At 37.8% G+C, this 18,496-nt stretch overlaps 1 protein-coding gene across 1 annotated transcript in view; it reads left to right on the top strand.

Annotated features, from left to right (window-relative positions):
• Window positions 1-18,496, top strand: part of DNAH8 (dynein axonemal heavy chain 8) — a 286,065-nt gene that overhangs the window by 161,492 nt on the left and 106,077 nt on the right. The window contains 10 exon segments of the mRNA XM_045542103.1: window positions 2,000-2,163; window positions 3,015-3,207; window positions 4,930-5,052; window positions 6,604-6,734; window positions 9,939-10,092; window positions 11,631-11,795; window positions 12,898-13,124; window positions 15,393-15,511; window positions 17,146-17,249; window positions 18,226-18,402. Coding sequence (XP_045398059.1) covers window positions 2,000-2,163; window positions 3,015-3,207; window positions 4,930-5,052; window positions 6,604-6,734; window positions 9,939-10,092; window positions 11,631-11,795; window positions 12,898-13,124; window positions 15,393-15,511; window positions 17,146-17,249; window positions 18,226-18,402 — 1,557 coding nt within the window.

Raw genomic sequence — 18,496 nt, forward strand, 5'->3', positions numbered from 1 at the left:
CTCTTTCTTAAAACCACCAGTAGATTCCCAGGTGCACTTACGGTAAACCCACACTGAGGCGGCCCTCCTCACCCCCCGCCCCCCCCCCAGGCATTCTGCCCTGCCCAGGGGCCCTTCTCATCTCACCAGCCGAACACGCCAGGTTTGTCCCTGCTGCTGGCTGCTGGCACTTTGTCCTGCCCATTTTTATCATTCTTATTTTCAGAGGGACTTTCCCCAATTCTCCTCTAAAATAATTGCCCATGTCCCTATCTCAGTCATTTACCGTCTCCTGACTCTACTTTATTTTTTTTTATTGTGACTTTTATCATTATTATTTGTCTATTTGCCTGTTTATAAATTATTTGTTTCCTGTTTATTCCCAGGCACCCCCTACCATGGAAGCCCCTTTGACAGTAGCAGATTTAGCTGTCCTGGTTACCGTGGTATCTTCTTAAGAGCAGCGCAGGTGCTCAGTCACTGAAACATGAATGACTCCTCCTCCCCGTCCCACCCCCAAATAAGCAGCCTTCTCTGTATTTCTTCAAATCTCCAGTCTTCACAGAGCACTTGATCCATGCGTGCCTTGTCTAGCACCCCAACTTATAGCTTTAAAGCAGAAACAGGCGAGAAAAGAAAGAAGGTGACAAAAAGCAAAGGGAAATACTAGAAGAGAAGGAAGGAAGCAGGTTAACAAATAACGAGAAGAAGAGGGAAAGAAGGGAATTTTTTTTACAGATTCTTTTTAATTACTGCTTCGGTTGCCAATGGCTGCCATCATAGCTATAGTCTTTTACCATAAAGAAAAATAAATATTCACATAACCGTATCCCTTTGGGTATATTTTGCATGTTTTATATTTTAGTGGGTAAAAGTGAACATTTTAGTTTGCAGTGGAACTGAGCAAAGAGGAAAATTGAAAGGTGATTGATAAAATAACACCTCTTTTCATTCCATCTCTCCATGCTACCTGCTGTTTTAATTTGCACTGTGAATGAGCCTGTAAAAATTACTCTACAAACTCAATAGGGTACTTTTTCAATATAGAAAGGGCTGATTTTATGAGCAGGTACTGAAGAAGGCATTTGCTTTCCTGAATTAATCGTGTAGGAAGTTTGTATCACCAGAACTGTCATTTTTTTCACTTTCAAAAATGATGCTAATGATATCAAGTATGATCTATATACATGGCCAGCAATGCTTTCTACACCTAGAGTATCTTGAGTTTATCCCTTTACTGGTATCTCTCTGGGTTAGAGAGTGTTATTATTATAGCTTTGCCTTTTTATATTCTAGAGGTTGGTAGAAATAGTAAGTAAATTAGCACAGCTGAGCACAGTCTTTGTGCTGAAACAAAAAACAGAAAACCACCTATTATGGCACTTATAGCTGCATGTCAGACATGCCCGTCAACTTAGTATAGAGACATAGATATATGAAAGAGAGCTGACTGAGTTTGAATCCCCACAGTGAAATCCAGGTTATGATATGCAAGTATGTTATGGAAATCCAAACACGATAAGGTCCCTAATCAAAGCAATCTGTAGAAGAGAGTCATTATTGACTTTAAAAGCGAACATTCATTGTTCTTACCTGCATAAGAACCAGCTCATGTTCAGTTTTTCGTAATGACATGCTTACGTATATACACTACTAAGGTTAACAGTGATTAGGAAGGATTATTCCCATAATTGTCACAGAGTTCTTAAGAACTCAGAGGAAGCGAATTGTTCAAAGCCAACTAATGATGTAGAACAGGGCATTGGAATCTGCATCTAGTGCATTATTCTCGAATCCATCTTATTCAAGGGCTTATAGTCTTTTAAATTCTATGTTGGTTTATGATGTGTCTTTTATTTTCCTGTCAGGGCTGTGACAAAAATGTGAACTTAATCTTGATTTATTTACTCAGCCTATTTTATCTAAATCAGATTTGGGAGACAGAATAGTTCTAAAAGCAGTTCTATTTTTAGTTTTACCTGAAAACTAATCAAAAGTATTAAATTTTTTTCATCTCTAGGTGAAGATGCTGCCAACTCCTTCTAAATTTCATTACATCTTCAATCTTCGAGATCTTTCCAGAATTTGGCAAGGAATGTTGACTGTAAGAGCTGACGAGTGTGATTCAATTCCTATTCTCCTGTCACTTTTCAAACACGAGTGCAACAGAGTCATTGCAGACAGGTATATATTACAGCACTGGAGTTTAAATGTACAACCTGAGAAGTTTATGTTGATACTATTAAATTGGTTCTCGCATTGCCTGCTCGGGTAAGTAGAACAAGAAGATTTGTTTTAACTTGCTGTGGGGCTCGTGAAGCATTGATGGCACCTGCAGGCCGTCTTTAAACATGCTCTGCCAGTTTACTTGAGTTTAATTCAACAATACATCTTTATAAATCACCACATCATCAGGGAGTTGGTAACATTTCTTGGAAAATTTTAGTTGGGTATATTTTCTAAAAGCTGTTAGCCCTGTGTAGGTTTTGCATGGTGAAATCTTGTTTCACCCCATTAAAGTTAAGCGATCCCACGAAAGTTAAATTCAGCCATCCTTCCAAGCCTTGTTTTCTCCACCTGTAACATATGGATGCTGATGCCAATCTCACCAAGTTGCAGAGCGCCTACCATGTCTCACTCGTAGCTGGTCCTTGTCACCTGTTGCCCCCCCGTCTTCCTCCCTTCCCTCTGTGATATCGTAAGTCTGAAAAGGACCTTCCTGCACTGTACGTCCACAAAGGCAGAAAGAGGACACATGCCCGCCATTGGCCAGCACTTCTGCACTCCTATCGCATGTTTTAGGAAACTTTGACCTCACCTGCACGATTCACCTGTGTTTTGTACAAGTAATATCATTGATGTTATAACTCTCTTGGTTGGGGTTATGTCTTTCCTGTCAAAAGGCAGTACATACTGTTCCCGTCCTGAGATGAGGCAGGTGCAGGGTGGGAGCTGAGAGGAGGGAAAGGGAAGTGTTCAGCTAGAAAAGATGCTTTCATCTTTTGCTTTCTTACTCCTATTTTTTTTTCTCTCAGATTTATAACTCCCGAAGATGAGCAGTGGTTTAATGTACAGCTCATTCGTGCAATCGAAGAAAATATTGGCTCCGAGGCGGCATCGTGTATCCTTCCTGAGCCGTACTTTGTGGATTTTCTCCGTGACATGCCGGAGCCAACCGGTGACGAACCTGAAGACACCATGTTTGAAGTACCCAAAGTCTATGAATTGGTATTTATTTGTATCTCTTAAAAGAGGTTTTCAGATCACTCATCTAACTAGCTATTTCTCTCCGCATCAGAGTCCCGCCTTGGAGTTGCTGTAACTTCTGAGTTAATGATGTGTTGTGATTCTTAGTCGTCATGTACCAATTCCTTCAATGAAATTTAGCAGCAATCTCATTAGAGTCAGGTATTAAGACAAGTATGCCTAATAAATGTCACCACTTTAACATTGCTGCGAAAGTTCTAGGCAGTGCAACAAAATGACAAAAATAGATATTGTTATCAGATAAAAAACCGAAATATCATTACTTATAGATACAATTACCTAGTTATATAATTTAAGAGAGTTTAAAACCTGCTTTTACTAATGAGCTCAGGAAGATGACCAAGTGTCATATGAATATAAAATCCAGTAACTATCCTCTATACCAGAGTTGGAAAGTTAGTCTGTGGGCCAGATGCAGCCCACTGCCTATTTTTGTTAGACTTGTGAGCTAAGAAGGATTTTTAGATTTTTAAATGGTTAGAAAAAAATAATAAGAAGAAGAATATCATGTGACATGTAAAAACTACATGGAATTAAAATTTCAGTGTTCATAAAATAAAGTTTTGTTGGGGCACAGCCACACCCGTTTGCTGACATACTGTCTGTGGCTGCTGTGCACTACAAGGGCAGAGTTGAGCAGTTGCAACAGACACTGAATGTGCGGCAGAGCCTGCAATATTTGACATCTTACCCTTCACAGAAAAAGTTTTCTAACGCTTGCCAACAATCACCAGGTAGAAAATATAGCATAAAAATATTTAATTTAACAGCAACTCTAAAATATCTAGGAATTAAGATGATAAAAGCTTACTTGATTAAATGGCAATACCTCATTCTTCCTAAATTAATGTATAAGTTTAATGAAATTTGAAAAAGGATTCCCAAGGGATTTTTTAAAAAATAGGGTGATGTAATAAATTAATTCCAAAGTGCATGCAGATCAAAGAATTAAATGGGGAGGAACACTTTGCAAAACATAGTAGGTAAGTATTTACTTCTGGAACAACAGAGACTTGTAGATTTTACTACATAAATAATGTAAAACTTCTGTATATTTTTTAAAAGCCATAAACAATATTAAAAAGCAAATAAAGACTAAAAAAGATTGTTACATTTATTTGTTGATTACCATCGATAAGAGTTGGTGTTGGCCAATTGGGTATTGGACAGAGGTGGGGGCTGGAGGGAAGGGATGGGTGTATACCTACTTGATGAGTGCGATGTGCACTGTCTGGGGAATGGACACACTTGAAGTTCTGACTGGGGGGGGATGGGGGTGGGGGGAGGGGATGGGTGCATACCTACGTGATGAGTGTGATGTGCACTGTCTAGGGAATGGACACACTTGAAGCTCAGACTCGGGGGGATGGGGGGGCATAGGCAATATATATAACCTGAATTTTTGTACCCCCAAAATAAGCTGAAATGAAAAAAAAAGAGTTGGTATTAGGCCTCTGGAAGGGGAATGTCAAAATGATTTTGTATTGGAAACCAACTAATGCAGTTAAGTTTCAGGCCTTTAACAATGGAAATAGCTAAAAGTAGATTAATATATGACAAATCTCTGAAAATCCACAAGTTTTTAAAAAAACATTTTTTTAGAATTACTTTTAAGTGTCTGCAATTGTTACTTTAATAAATATTTGGATCTTAAATATTCTTCTTCTCTCTCCCCACCCATAGGTACCTTCCTTTGACTTTCTGGCTGAGAAACTCCAGTTTTACCAGAGACAGTTCAATGAAATCATTAGGGGAACATCTCTAGATCTGGTGTTTTTTAAAGATGCAATGACTCATCTTATCAAGGTTCTAACTGTTAACTTTATTCACTGGAATACGTAGATTGTGTAAAAGCTTAGTAAATTTCATAGGGAAACTTTTTGAGAGAATAAGTATATCCCATCAGGTAGCATACAGAGAGTGTACGTAAGTTGTCCCAGAAAACAAAGACTCAGTATTGAATCTACCTGCATGACAACTAATGTTTTTCAAGGGCAGATTGACGGGTTTTGTGTGCAGAGCACACTGAGTCAGAGTTTCACGTTTCTAGAAAGTAAGCTAGAGAATCCTGTGAAGAAATATATCCTCCTCAAATTATATTTTGACCCTATGGGAATCTCATTCCCCACGGAGGAAAAGATGTTGCTTTAAAAAATGTCAATTTCATGATCGATGTACAGATTATGAACAAACTGTTGGGGAAAGGGTAAGGCAGGTGTACAGGACTGGTGAGAAAATAGAAGCCAGTAAGAGGTAGCACAAAAAGGAGCATGGTTTGATCCAACTCTGAAGGGCTGCAGAAAACAGTTGTTTACTTCTGTAATTGGTTGATGGAAAAGGAGTTTCTCCAGGAAGTGACAGCATGGAGTAGGGAGATTTGATAAATAGAAAACAGTTAGCTCTATATTCATTACATGGTCGTCTTCTGCAAAGTTGGTGAAATTCCAGATGTCCTAGGGCTGTTTTCACACTCATCCATTCAACAAATAATTATTGAGCACCCACTATGGCTAGGTACTAGGGATCTGGGGGCCTGAGACCTTGTTCTAGCTGCAAAACCGTAAGTCATTAACATATTTTAAAATATAATAATAGAATTAATACACACCAATGTGTCATTATTGATCTGCCACCTATAAAACTTGCATTTAAAAAAATATATTTCTAATGGTGATAATGGATTTAGTGTTCCATCTAGACTTTCTTCCTAATCAGTTATGATAACATAAAAGATCGCTTTTTAGCAATATCTTCAGTTGGCCTACCCATAAGATTTGAACTGCAATTTGAGTCTTATCCTCACCAAAGAAATCAACGATAGAAAAGCAACACAAGACTAAAGGCTGTCTCTCCAAGTCTGTTTCTACAAAGGATCTCCCATGCCCATTGGAAATAGAAGTTTGGTACTTAAAAAATGTTTTTGGCAGAGATATGATAGAGGTAGTATTCATTGTAGAGTTGGGTGTCTACATGATTCAGCGTGGTGTACTGATTAATAATAAGGAAACAATCCTAAACTTTTCTTACGTCTTCAGTGGATTGGGAAGAGGAGCTCTACTATCCTTGAGTCTAAAGATAGTAAAATTGCATATACACAGAATAGTTTTGAAATATAAGGAACTCAAGTCAGTTTGTTCTATTTTTCATGGTGTAAATATAGATGGACAAGGAAAGAATTTGAGTTGAATAAATTAATATAGTACTTAAGTTTCATTTTTAAAATTCGGAGGTATACCATTACCTCCGAAAAAGTCTAATGTGGTCTGGAAACATATGGTCAAACCTCAGACCATTTAGTGCAAGAGAATGTAAACTTTCCTGCTGTTTTCGAATAAACACTATTTTATTTCAAAACAGATTTCACGAATAGTTCGAACATCATGTGGAAATGCACTGCTTGTGGGTGTTGGTGGTTCGGGAAAACAAAGTCTTTCAAGATTGGCCTCTTTTATAGCTGGATATCAAATATTCCAGATAACTTTAACCAGGTAGGATAAAAATAAAACATAACAATATGTTTTTCTATAGTTTTACTGAAGTTAAATGTTTAAAAAAATGCAACAATTTGGCCTATTTCTTTTTAAAATAAACTTTTAATTTCAGTATTCCATCTATAAGGAAATGTACGTAAGTGAGTACACCTATGTAGCCAGCCCACAAATGAAGAAATAAAACACTACTTGCACCCCAGGAGTACCCACATGTCATGTCTCAGTCATCACCCTCCCAAGGGTAACCATATTCTGACTCCTGAGCACATTGATTAGTTTGGTCTAGTTTTGAAGTTTGTGTCAATGGACTCATACAGGATTTGCTCTTTTGCATCCCATCTCTATCCTTGCACCGTGTTTGTGAGAGTCATCCATGATGCTTCGTGTATCCATAGTTTATTCCCATATTACCACAAGTTACTTATCCATTGTACCGTTTTGGCAAATAGAGCTGCTATGAATATTCTTGCACATGTCTGGGTGTACTCCTAGAAGTAAAATTCCTGGGTATAGAGGATGCAGATATTCATCTTTAGTAGATCTGCAAAGTCATGTTCCAAAGTGGTGGTTCCAGTTTACAATTCTGTCAACAGGTCATGAGGGTTTCAGTTGCTCTGCATCCTGGCTCACCGTGGCATTGTGAATCTTTTTCATCTTAGCAGTGCTGGTGGTATCTCGTTGTGGTTTCAGTTTGAATTTCCAAGACGGCTAATAATATTGAACACCTTTTCATCTCTCATTGGCTGTTTGGATAGCCTCTTTTGTGAAATATCTGCTTAATTAAGCCCTTTGCCCATTTTTCCCCAATTGGGTTGTAATTCTTTATCTTACTGATTATTAGGAATTCTTTATGTATTTTGGATATAATTCCTCTGTCAGAGTGTGTATTGCAAGTGTCTTCTCCCAGTTATTGATTTGCCTTTTTACTTTCTTAGTGAATCTTAATTTTAATGAAACCTAATTGATCATTTTTTCCCCTTTATGTTTAGTACTCTTGTATTCTGTTTAAAAATCTTTGTTTGCCCCACAGGCACACAGATGTTCTCCCATGATTTCCTTGACATTTACAAATAAAATTGACTATTTTCACAATTAGAACCATAATCCACCTAAAATTTAATTTCTTATAAAGTCTAAGGTAGTAGTTGAGATTATTTCCAGTATAGGTATCTGAGTGATTCAGCTCCATTTATTATTAAAAGGTCATCTTTTCCCTGCCACATGACATCATTTTTTATCATAAGTCATCTGATCATATATGTGACAATAGTCTATTCCACTGGTTTATTTATCTATCTTTATACCATCACTCACTGTTTTAATTACTGTAGCTTTTTAAATATGTGTGTATATTTAATATGGTTATATTTGGTGTGTCAGATCTTCAAGTTTGTTGTTCTTCTTCATGATTATCTTGACTATTTGGCTTATGTATTTCCACATGAATTTTAGATCAATTTGCCAGTTTACACACACATACACACACACACCCCACTCTGCTGCCAAACAAATGGGAAATAAAAATTTAACAAGATGCAATTTACAAGAGCATTTAAAAAACATAAAACATCATATACCTAGAGATTAGTCAAATTAAATTTAAAAAATTTAGTTAGTTGTCAACATTTAAATATTGGGAGGTTTCACATTTAAAAAAAAACATTTTTCTGACTTCTCTTGAAATAATTGGAAGATCTGCCAACATAGGGCCTACATTCCCAGATGGCCAGAGCTGAGCAGCAGCTGCCTCCTTAGCTGGGGTGTGCAATCCTCCAGTTTACCAGAGGCCCCCCCAGTCCTGCTTCACTCACTGGCATTATCTGCTGATTCCTGTAGGTATATGAATGTGTGATGCTGGGACAGGTGACGCTGCAGTCACTGTAGTTAGAAATGACAGAAGCTTAAATTAAGGCAGGTATATTAATTATATTCTCTTATTTTCTTTATTCTTTTTTTCTTTTTCTTTTTTACTGTGTTGCTCAGGCTGGCCTTGAACTCCTAAGCTCAAGTCAATCCTCCTGCCTCGGCCTCTGGAGTAGCTGGGACTACAGGCAGGCACCACTGCTCTGGGCATTTTCTGTATTCTTGATGCTCTGACATCTGGGGTCCTGCTGACTAGGAAGAGACTTAGGCTTCTAGGCTAGCCAATTAGAGGTTCAAACAGCTTGTGCAGGAGCATGCCTTTCATATGCACACCAACCAATCCAGAGAGGCTGGAACCTCTAACAGGGGTGACTATTATGTGTGATTATGTATTGCAAAAGCTATACATAATAGTTGGTCTAATTTTTTGAAAAATTTTCAAAAAATGGTTATGTGACTTCATTGGCTGATTGATTCAGAGACTGGCCAGTGAGAGGATTACTCAGACAGCACCAGGCTACCAGGTCTTTCTGGTTCCACTGCCAATCATCGTTCCATCAGTGCTTTCACTGAAGTCCCAATTACTTGCACTGTAGCACCTCTTCAAGTGAGAGTTTCCTTGTCATTAACTTGCCCATGAAGATTTACATACAACACTTCAGAAAATGTCTGCTTTATTTTTATACATTGCCTCACCTCTGGTAGCACACACATTTAACAGGAAACAGAGTAAACAGAAAAACAAAGACCAAGAACTTCTCTTTTCATAATCTATAACCACCTAATTTTAACATTTCTATTATTTATACCACATTATGTAATGCATCTTTTCCTGTAGGCTTTCTCTGCATCTAGCCACTTAATGAGCTGTGCAAATTGTCACCATATATAACTAATTTTGTTATATATAACTAACTATATATAACTAACCATGTCACTGATTTTGTTCACAATTTATTGTGACTTTTTCACCAAACCAAACTCATCCAAATTTCAGGTTTTAGATATTGTACATATAATCACTTGGGCAAAATCTCTTGCTGAGGACTGCCAGATTGAAGACACTAAAAGTTCATTTTCCTATTCCCAGTCATGCTTCATGGATCATTTCTAGTAAATTCCCTATTTCTCACTTCTCAATTTAAATAAAACATATTGATTTTACTGGCAGCATATAGTTCTTTAGCTCTAATCTCTGTGTTTTCTAGCAGGCACTATTAATATCTGTGGGAGCAGGTACAGATTATGCTTTAATTATCATAGGTTGTTATTGTGTTTTGAGATAAATTATGACTATATATATTCTAATTTTAAATTTTCTATCACTTCTCTTTTTAGGTCTTACAATGTGACTAATCTAACAGATGACTTAAAATCTTTGTACAGAGTTGCTGGTGCTGAAGGAAAAGGCATCACCTTCATCTTTACTGACAATGAAATCAAAGATGAGGCATTTCTAGAATACCTTAACAACTTGCTATCTTCAGGGGAGGTAGGTCTCAACAGTAGAGAAAAAGCTCGTATTATAAAACTATAAATTATGTTTGAATAGAAAAATCAGCAACCCTTCAGAAGTGAAATGTTTAGCACATTTGTGATTTTAGAAATGATTACCATATGAGATTTAGTAGATTTTCTGAAGTTCCTGTGAAATTAGTGCTGCCCACCTCCAGATTTTTTGTATGGCTTGTTCATTCTAAATGTGGATCCTTACTTGTCTCCTCAATTTTCCATTCTATCCTATAATTTATTTTAGGAGAAGCAAAGTATCTATATCTACCTACCTACCTACTAGTCAAGAGTATGGAATGGTGTAAAGATTTCTGTAAGCTGTAAGGGGATGTTTGCGTCACCACTTCTGATACCACTTGTACCAGCACTTCCATGAGCGTTCACAGTTTCGGTACTTTGTTAGAAGGCCTCACAGGACTCAACATAAACAGGTTGAGCAACACAATTCCAAAAATTGGAAATTCAAAATGCTCCAAAATGCAAAACTTTTTGAGTGCCGACATGATGCTCAAAGGAAAAGCTTATTGGAGCATTTTGGATTTCAGATTTTTGGATTTGGGATGTTCAACTGGTAAGTATATAACGCAAATATTTCAAAATCTTAAAAAATCCAAAGTCTGTAACACTTCTAACCCTAAGCATTTTGAATAAGGGATACTCAACCTGTGTTTGTACTCATGTCTAAGATTCATTACAGTAACCCAGTAAGGATACATGATGGGATCAGTAAAGAAAAAGGCACATCATGTGGAGTCTGGAGGAATAGCCATGCGCAGGCTTCCTGTGTTCTTACCTAGGGGCCATACAGAGCATGCTGTCCCTCCAGTATGAAGTGCAGTGACAGGCACTGTGTTTCTGTTCAGGGAAGCCCATCTGAGATGCAGAGTCTAGTGGTTTTGTTTGGGGCTGGACGTGTAGTCACTGCCTGCCTAGCTGGGCACAACTGCCAAAGTTCCAGACTCCTAAAAGGAGAGCAGGTGTTCACCATATGTCACAATGTGTATATACAGTCTAGCAGGCACAGCAAAACAGTTTTATCAATTAGTAATGGGGGTGATGTTCCAAAGGCCAAGTTCCTTGATGCCCCCCAAGGGCCAGGTCTGCAAGCACATCCTTCTCAAGATTAGGCCTGCTGTGTTAACTCTTCCCTGCACAGTGGTGTCTATAGATGCTTACTGGTGCCCAAGCTAGTTAAGTATTTTAGAGCCAGAGTTGAGAAGACTGTCTACGAGTCAGAGAACAAAGGGCAAAACTGGGCATTTTAAAGAGGTGATTGAAATGGTGATAGCTCTTTGGAGATAGCTCTGTGAGCCCAGGAAACCATAATTTGCTCTTGATTAAGCTGCTCAATAAAAAGTTGCACTCTTGGTAATCTCTGGCTAACCAAGGATTTGACGTGTGGAGACGCAGAAAGAAAATATGAGACAAGATGACATGAAAAAAGGGACTAGACTTTGGCAGTGGACTGGCCATGAGGAACTCTTAAATACAGAACACTTTCTTGTCTGTTCCTCAAAGATTTCCAATTTGTTTGCGCGAGATGAGATGGATGAAATCACCCAAGGTCTGATATCGGTGATGAAAAGGGAGCTGCCTCGCCATCCTCCGACCTTTGATAATCTGTATGAGTACTTCATTTCTAGATCAAAGAGGAACTTGCACGTTGTTCTCTGCTTTTCTCCAGTGAGTTTTTATTTTTTTATTTATATCCATGTACAAGGAGTTATTTAAAGGTACTTAGTTTACCTTCGCTGATGGCATGATTTGCTCAGAAATTGATGTTTTCACATTGACTTAAAATTAATGAATACTTTACTACCACCAATCTCCATCAACCAAAATCTCATTTCCAATATAATCATTTAAAATATTCATATTACTAGAAATTGTTTCATAACCTACAATTTTCATTAATCACCTAGAAACATGGATTATTTGAATTGTAAGGGATTTGGTGATGAAATCTCATCCAGCTTTGCCTCCAGTATAGACATACCATCTTTACTAGAATGTCTCTGATGTAGGTTTGAATTCACTGTGCTGTCCAATACAGTAGCCATTTGTTGTACATGGATATTTAAATTTTGATTAATTAACATTAAGTAAAAATAAAAATTCAATTCCTCAGTCCCACTAACCCCATTTCCAGTGCTCAATAGTAACGCGTGTCTAGCGGCTGCCACACTGGAAAGCACATATATAAAACATTTCCATTATAGCTCTGCTCCAGTGGGGTTGTCACTGATTTACGAGGCAACCTGGTTCATTTTTAGATGTCTAATTGCCAGAAAGCTCCTCTTTACAATCAATTGAATTTTATCTGTCTGTACTATTCTCCTCTGATTCTGATTCTGCTCTGTAATGAACCCAATCCCTCTTCCACAGAAAGCCTTTCAGATATTTGGAGAAAGTTTTTGCAGACTCCCTAAGTTGTTTCCTTTTTAGACCAAGCATCTGTTCATGCAGCTGTTCTCACTTGTCCCGGTGCCCTGGCCTTTCACAGTCCTGATCTCTCTCTGAAAGAGTTCCAGTTTGTCAGTTTCCTCTTAAAAGGCAGTTCCTAGAATCGAATGCAATAATGTGTAATAGATGTAGTCCCAGGACAGGGAAGAGTGTGAAATATATTTCCTCTCTTCATCTGAACACTAAATTTATATATTATTGCAGCCCCAGATTTTTTAAAAAAATTTTCGATGTCACATTGTAGGCCCAGAATGTGTAAATCTCTCTCTAGCTGACGTATAATCCCTGTGTGTCTAATGCTTTGTGACTTTGCCATCAATAGGTTGGTGAGAAGTTTCGTGCCCGTTCTTTGAAGTTTCCTGGCTTGATCTCGGGTTGCACTATGGACTGGTTCAGTCGTTGGCCGAAGGAGGCTCTCATTGCTGTAGCCTCCTATTTCCTTTCAGGCTATAATATTGTCTGTTCTGGTGAAATTAAAAGACAAGTTGTAGAAACAATGGGGCTCTTTCATGATATGGTTTCAGAGAGCTGTGAAAATTACTTCCAAAGGTAAGTGACACCATAGGCACCAGAGCTACCAAACCACCAAGTACACTCCACAGAGGAATTAAATGTAACATGTAGTAAAACTGTGGTCCCCAACCCCCGGGCCATGGACCAGTACCGGTGGGTGGCCTGTTAGGAACCAGACTGCACAGCAGGAGGTGAGCAGCAGGGAGCAAGTGAAACTTCATCTGTATTTACAGCCACTTGCCATCACTTGCACCACCACATAAGCTCTGCCCCCTGTCAGATCAGTGGCAGCATTAGATTCTCATAGGAGCAGGAACCCTACTATAAACTGTGCATGTGAGGGACCTAGGTTGCATGCTCCTTATGAGAGTCTAATGCCTGATGATCTGAGGGGGAGCTGCGGTGGTGATGCTATCACTGGGGAGTGGCTGTAAATACAGATCATCATTAGTAGAGAGGTTTGACTGCACAATAAATGTAATGTGCTTGAATCATCCCAAAGCCACCCCTTCCCCTGCCACCCAGTCCCTGGAAAACTTGTCTTCTATGAAATTGGTCCCTGGTGTCAAAAAGGTTGGGGATCGCTGCAGTAAAAGACTCCTCATATTGATTGAGCATGAGGTCCCAGCTGCATTTAGATTTCTCTTGCTTTGATTTTCTAGTGATTATGAATTGAAAAGATGGTAAATAAACGAGATTTAAAAATTAACCGGTATCCACACTTAAATACCAGGCCTCAAAGTAACAGATGCTTAATGAATTGCTTCATTTCATTTGTTTAATTTTGTTTTGGAAATGATTTAACTAATTTCTTAGAAACTGTTTAAAATTAGTTTCTTATTCAAATGAATTATTTATTTCGATGAAAGAAATACATTGTTTTAAAGTTTCTTTATTGCCTATGTTAAGAGAACATTTAGGTTTTGTATTTTTATTACCTAGTCTTTTTAATTTTTTTATGCCAAATAATTGTGAAACAAAATACTAATTGATGGTAGGAAAACCACTCAGTAAAAGCAGTGATGGTGTGTTCATTATGTGAAAGCTGGTGTGAACAGTGCAAGAGCACAGCTTTCCCCCCGACCCCCAAAGCATGATAGTCACTGTGTACGACTGGCAGATGGGCCCACGTGGATCTCCAGAACAGTGGGCTCCTCCCTTAGGGTTAGCGGATGGGCTTCAGGGGGTACAGAAACTCCCAGAAAAGCTATGTCTGTTTTTCCGCATAGAGAGTTTTGGTAACACTGTCATTGATTTTCAAGGAGGTCCCTGCCTCACAAAAGTTTGTTTATTCCAGACCCTTTTCTTTACTTAAAACCATACCCAGACTACCCCTCCTAAATAATTCTAGATAATCTCCCAGATTGTCTTGGTGAATCAGCGTGTATTAATTCTTACTGTTCAGAAGATTTTCTTTCTACTTAACTTGAACTCCTCCTGCTCATGTCATCTGTGACATAAATTTTTACCTTTGTACAGCTACATAAACTGGTTTCTTTATTTTTCAAAATTTTGCTATGTTTTCCAAATTTTTCATGTCTTCTTAGGTTGTGGAAGTTTATTCTGAATGCAATATTTTTATAACACTTTAATGATAGTCACGTATGTGCCCAAGTTTCTAAAAAAAAAAAAAACTTTAAAAATATTAAAAATCTTGAGAACTCCAAAAGTGAAAATTTGATGTACAAGGCAAAATAATTTTATAGTATGTGAAGAGCTCTTCTTCGACTTGAGTTTTTTCTGTATAAAATTATTTCTTTTGTCTACTTCTATCATTAAATATAATTACTATAATAAAGCCCACAATGGGTTGAACATTTGAATCAAGCCTGGCTTCCTTGATTTTTAAGGCCGATCGGATGAATCAGGGGAGAGATTGGTTTTTGATTTTCTAAGCCCACCCAGCTGGTATGTGGCAGGGAAGAGGTATGTAGAAAATACCAGTTGAATGAAAATAGATCATATCACAAATTCATTTCAACTGCTTATCCCTAATATTTGTCCAGAACCTTAAAGTTTACAAAGTATGTTCATATATGCTATTTTATTTGATCTTCACAAAACTCTGGAAGGGGTAGGGCAGACATTCTTCTCTCAGTTTTCCAGATGAGGAGACAGAAGCCCAGAGTCAGAGTTAAAGGTCGAATCACCAAACAGAGATTTAGTGCTCTTTCCGTACGCAGTTCCTGCTTTCCTGCTTGTGAAGCACTCTACAGAATCACACTATTTCATGTTGGGAAGGGTGTCATTTTATGGCAGTATACTAGAATGATAGAAATGGCCATTTTTGTGTTCTACTTTCAGATACCGCCGAAGAGCACATGTGACTCCCAAATCTTATCTCTCATTTATAAATGGTTATAAAAACATTTATACTGAAAAGGTGAAATTTATTAATGAACAAGCTGAACGTATGAATATTGGTAAGAAGAATGGAATCTTATCTTTGTAGGGTTTGTTTGATGGTGATCTCAATATTTTGTTTGCTGGGTATTATGTTTGAAAGCAAAATACTAATTTTATTGTTAGTAGTGGATATTTTTAAGGGATGTCCTTAAGGGTCTTTTGAACTGTCAAGAAACTCTGAGCAGAAGAAAATCTAAACAGCGTTGGCCCATTTCCCCCAGCTCTGTGTCCACCATGCTGGGCAGTGAGTCACCATAGCTACTGAGTTGCTGCTTGCAGGCAGGGAGAAGACGGCTCGTGGGAACTGACTCCAATTTCAGTTTTTGGTTTCATTACGATTTGCCTTGATTTGTATAAACTTTGCCATGTTAATTTCTAATAAAGGAAATCTGAATTTCTAATAAACGAAAAGCCAAAACAGAAACAAAAGCCAATAAAAGCAAAAAGAGATAGCTGACCTGAGCACCAGTTTGCTGAGCTTCAGGCATATGTAGCGTGTAAGCAGGAAAAGTGTACATCGGAACAGATTCTGTGTCCAGAAAGCATGTGGCCCAAACAGTCCAAAGCACCTCAGTTCGTTCTTTTCATTTCCCCTGGACAAAAAGTGGTCACATGCCATAACTGAACTCCAGGGTCTGTGGAGTGACAGTGATGATAGCAACACTGGGAAAGAAACCTCGTGAGGTTTTTCTTGTGACTCACCTTGCAGCTTTTCTAAACGATGCGTTAGAATCAGTAGTGCGCCAAAGCTGACTTGTACTTGTGCGTGAAAGCCAATAGTTACATTTTTAGGAGTTTTATGATATATTTGTTCAACATAGCCTTCATTAAAAATTAAGCCATATATACCTAAATAAAATAAATTATATTAAAATATGGGCAATAAATACTCAAAACTCATCACTTCTCAGTTATTTTTACTCTATTTTATTATTACTAATGTTCTTGAGGTTATTTCTATTCTCTCTGTGTGCTGGAAATATATAACGGTGAGCTACTGAGAATCTCTTGCTAGCTTGAAATAAGCCATGGTGGAAGTGTTTACATTGTGGAAATTGGAAAATATACAAATGGATGCTTCCCCTTCGCCCAGAGACCCAGATGTTAAACATTTACCAACATACTGCTATCTAGAACCCAATTGAAATGTGAGAAATTCATTTAACCAATTATTTTTCTCAGTAGCACTGAAAGTCACAGAGTCAGTTGCATACATTTTAGCAGTTAGTATCATTTTTATAGGAAAGAGAGCCACAAAAATGTTAATACATTTTCAATCTCATTTGCCATCTTAGCTGCAATATGATCAAAAAATGATAGCTACAAACTGTTTACAAAGCCCAAAAGAGCATAACTTTGTCAAGCTTCCTGACTAATCTTATTCGGTATGATATTGTGATTTTCCCTTAAATGTAGCTAGATGATATTCTTCAGTCAGAGCATTTCTTTACCCCCCACTGCTGAAACTCTGAAATATGGCCGGGGATTGTTGCTCCTAAGATATGTATATTTTTAAAGTTTTTGTCTATAAATAATCTTATATGTGTTAGATTACATGTACAGTCCCTTATAAGTAGTAAATATTGAATAAGTGTTTGATGAAGGGCTATCCATATACTCAGCAAGAGTGTGTATGTGTGTATTTCTCAAGGTCTTGATAAGCTCATGGAGGCAAGTGAATCCGTCGCTAAACTCTCTCAAGATCTCGCAGTAAAGGAGAAGGAACTGGCAGTGGCTTCTGTAAAAGCAGATGAAGTGAGTTTGCATTTATTTTATCACTACTGATGAGGAATACTTTTCTATACTAAGAAACCATTATTTTAAAATATTATTTAAACATAAGCAGGGTATAAACCAATATGTAATTTCTGGTAAGGTAAGGTTCACAAAGACCATTAGATATTTTTGTTCAACTTATACCAAGATATATCTAAACTATTATATCTGCTACTTGGTCTAGGACTATTCTTTCTTCTCTTGCTCTCTCTTGTTCTCTTTCATCTGTTTATGAAGTTTCTATGGGTTATATTTAATCTTCTCTTTAAGGACCCTGTAAGCTCTAGGTTTCTAGGATGGCCCAGGCCTCATCTAAAGTTTGTGTCTAGGAGACAAAAGGCTAAGAGAAAAAGTTGATAGAGTTTAAAAAAATAAACAAAAAAAAAGAAAGAAAAAAGATACTTCTGCCAAGGTGATCGGGATCCAAGTTTGCTGCTCCTTTGTCTACAGCCCGTCAGTTTCAGGCTGCTTGCAGCTGCCGCTCACTGCCAGTCGGCTGAGAACAGACTTAACTCTTGACCCTTACCAGGCACTGGAATGAGTGCCATAACACAGGGGAAGCACTTAAGCATGGTCCTGGCCTATCCTGAGCACTTAATAAACAGGGGCTACTTTTATTGTTATTACATGAGGCTTTTATTTTGGCTTCTGACCCTATTCTGTTATACTTACTTGAATCGTTTTAATTTTCTAGAAGTCAGAGAGTGGAAATACCATTTCTCTGAGAGCTTAGTTATTTATATGTAATCTAAGCCTAAGGAAAGCTTAGGAAATTGGAGACTGAAAGGAACTGCTCAAAGGAATCACCTCAATAAACCTTAAAATATAGACAAATTGGGAATAAATTTGCTCTTAGTCATGTTTTATATTGAATAAATATTCTCTTACTACTCAAACCTGTAAATTTTGCTTGAAAGGTTTCTATTTGCTTTCATGTGTTTCCTCAATTTAACAGGTCTTAGCAGAAGTCACAGTCAGCGCTCAGGCTTCAGCCAAAATTAAAAATGAAGTACAGGAGGTAAAAGACAAAGCCCAAAAAATTGTGGATGAAATTGACACTGAAAAAGTAAAAGCTGAGACCAAACTCGAGGCTGCCAAACCTGCGCTGGAAGAAGCGAAAGCGGCCCTGAACGTGAGCAGTGCATTGCTATCCCTCCCAGCACAAGTTCTAGCAGGCGTCGTGTTTCATGACTTGAAATCAACTGTGGGATTGTATAATCAGAAAA

The sequence above is a fragment of the Lemur catta genome, chromosome 2 (assembly GCF_020740605.2).
Source record: "Lemur catta isolate mLemCat1 chromosome 2, mLemCat1.pri, whole genome shotgun sequence".
In the NCBI taxonomy this organism is placed as follows: domain Eukaryota; kingdom Metazoa; phylum Chordata; class Mammalia; order Primates; family Lemuridae; genus Lemur; species Lemur catta.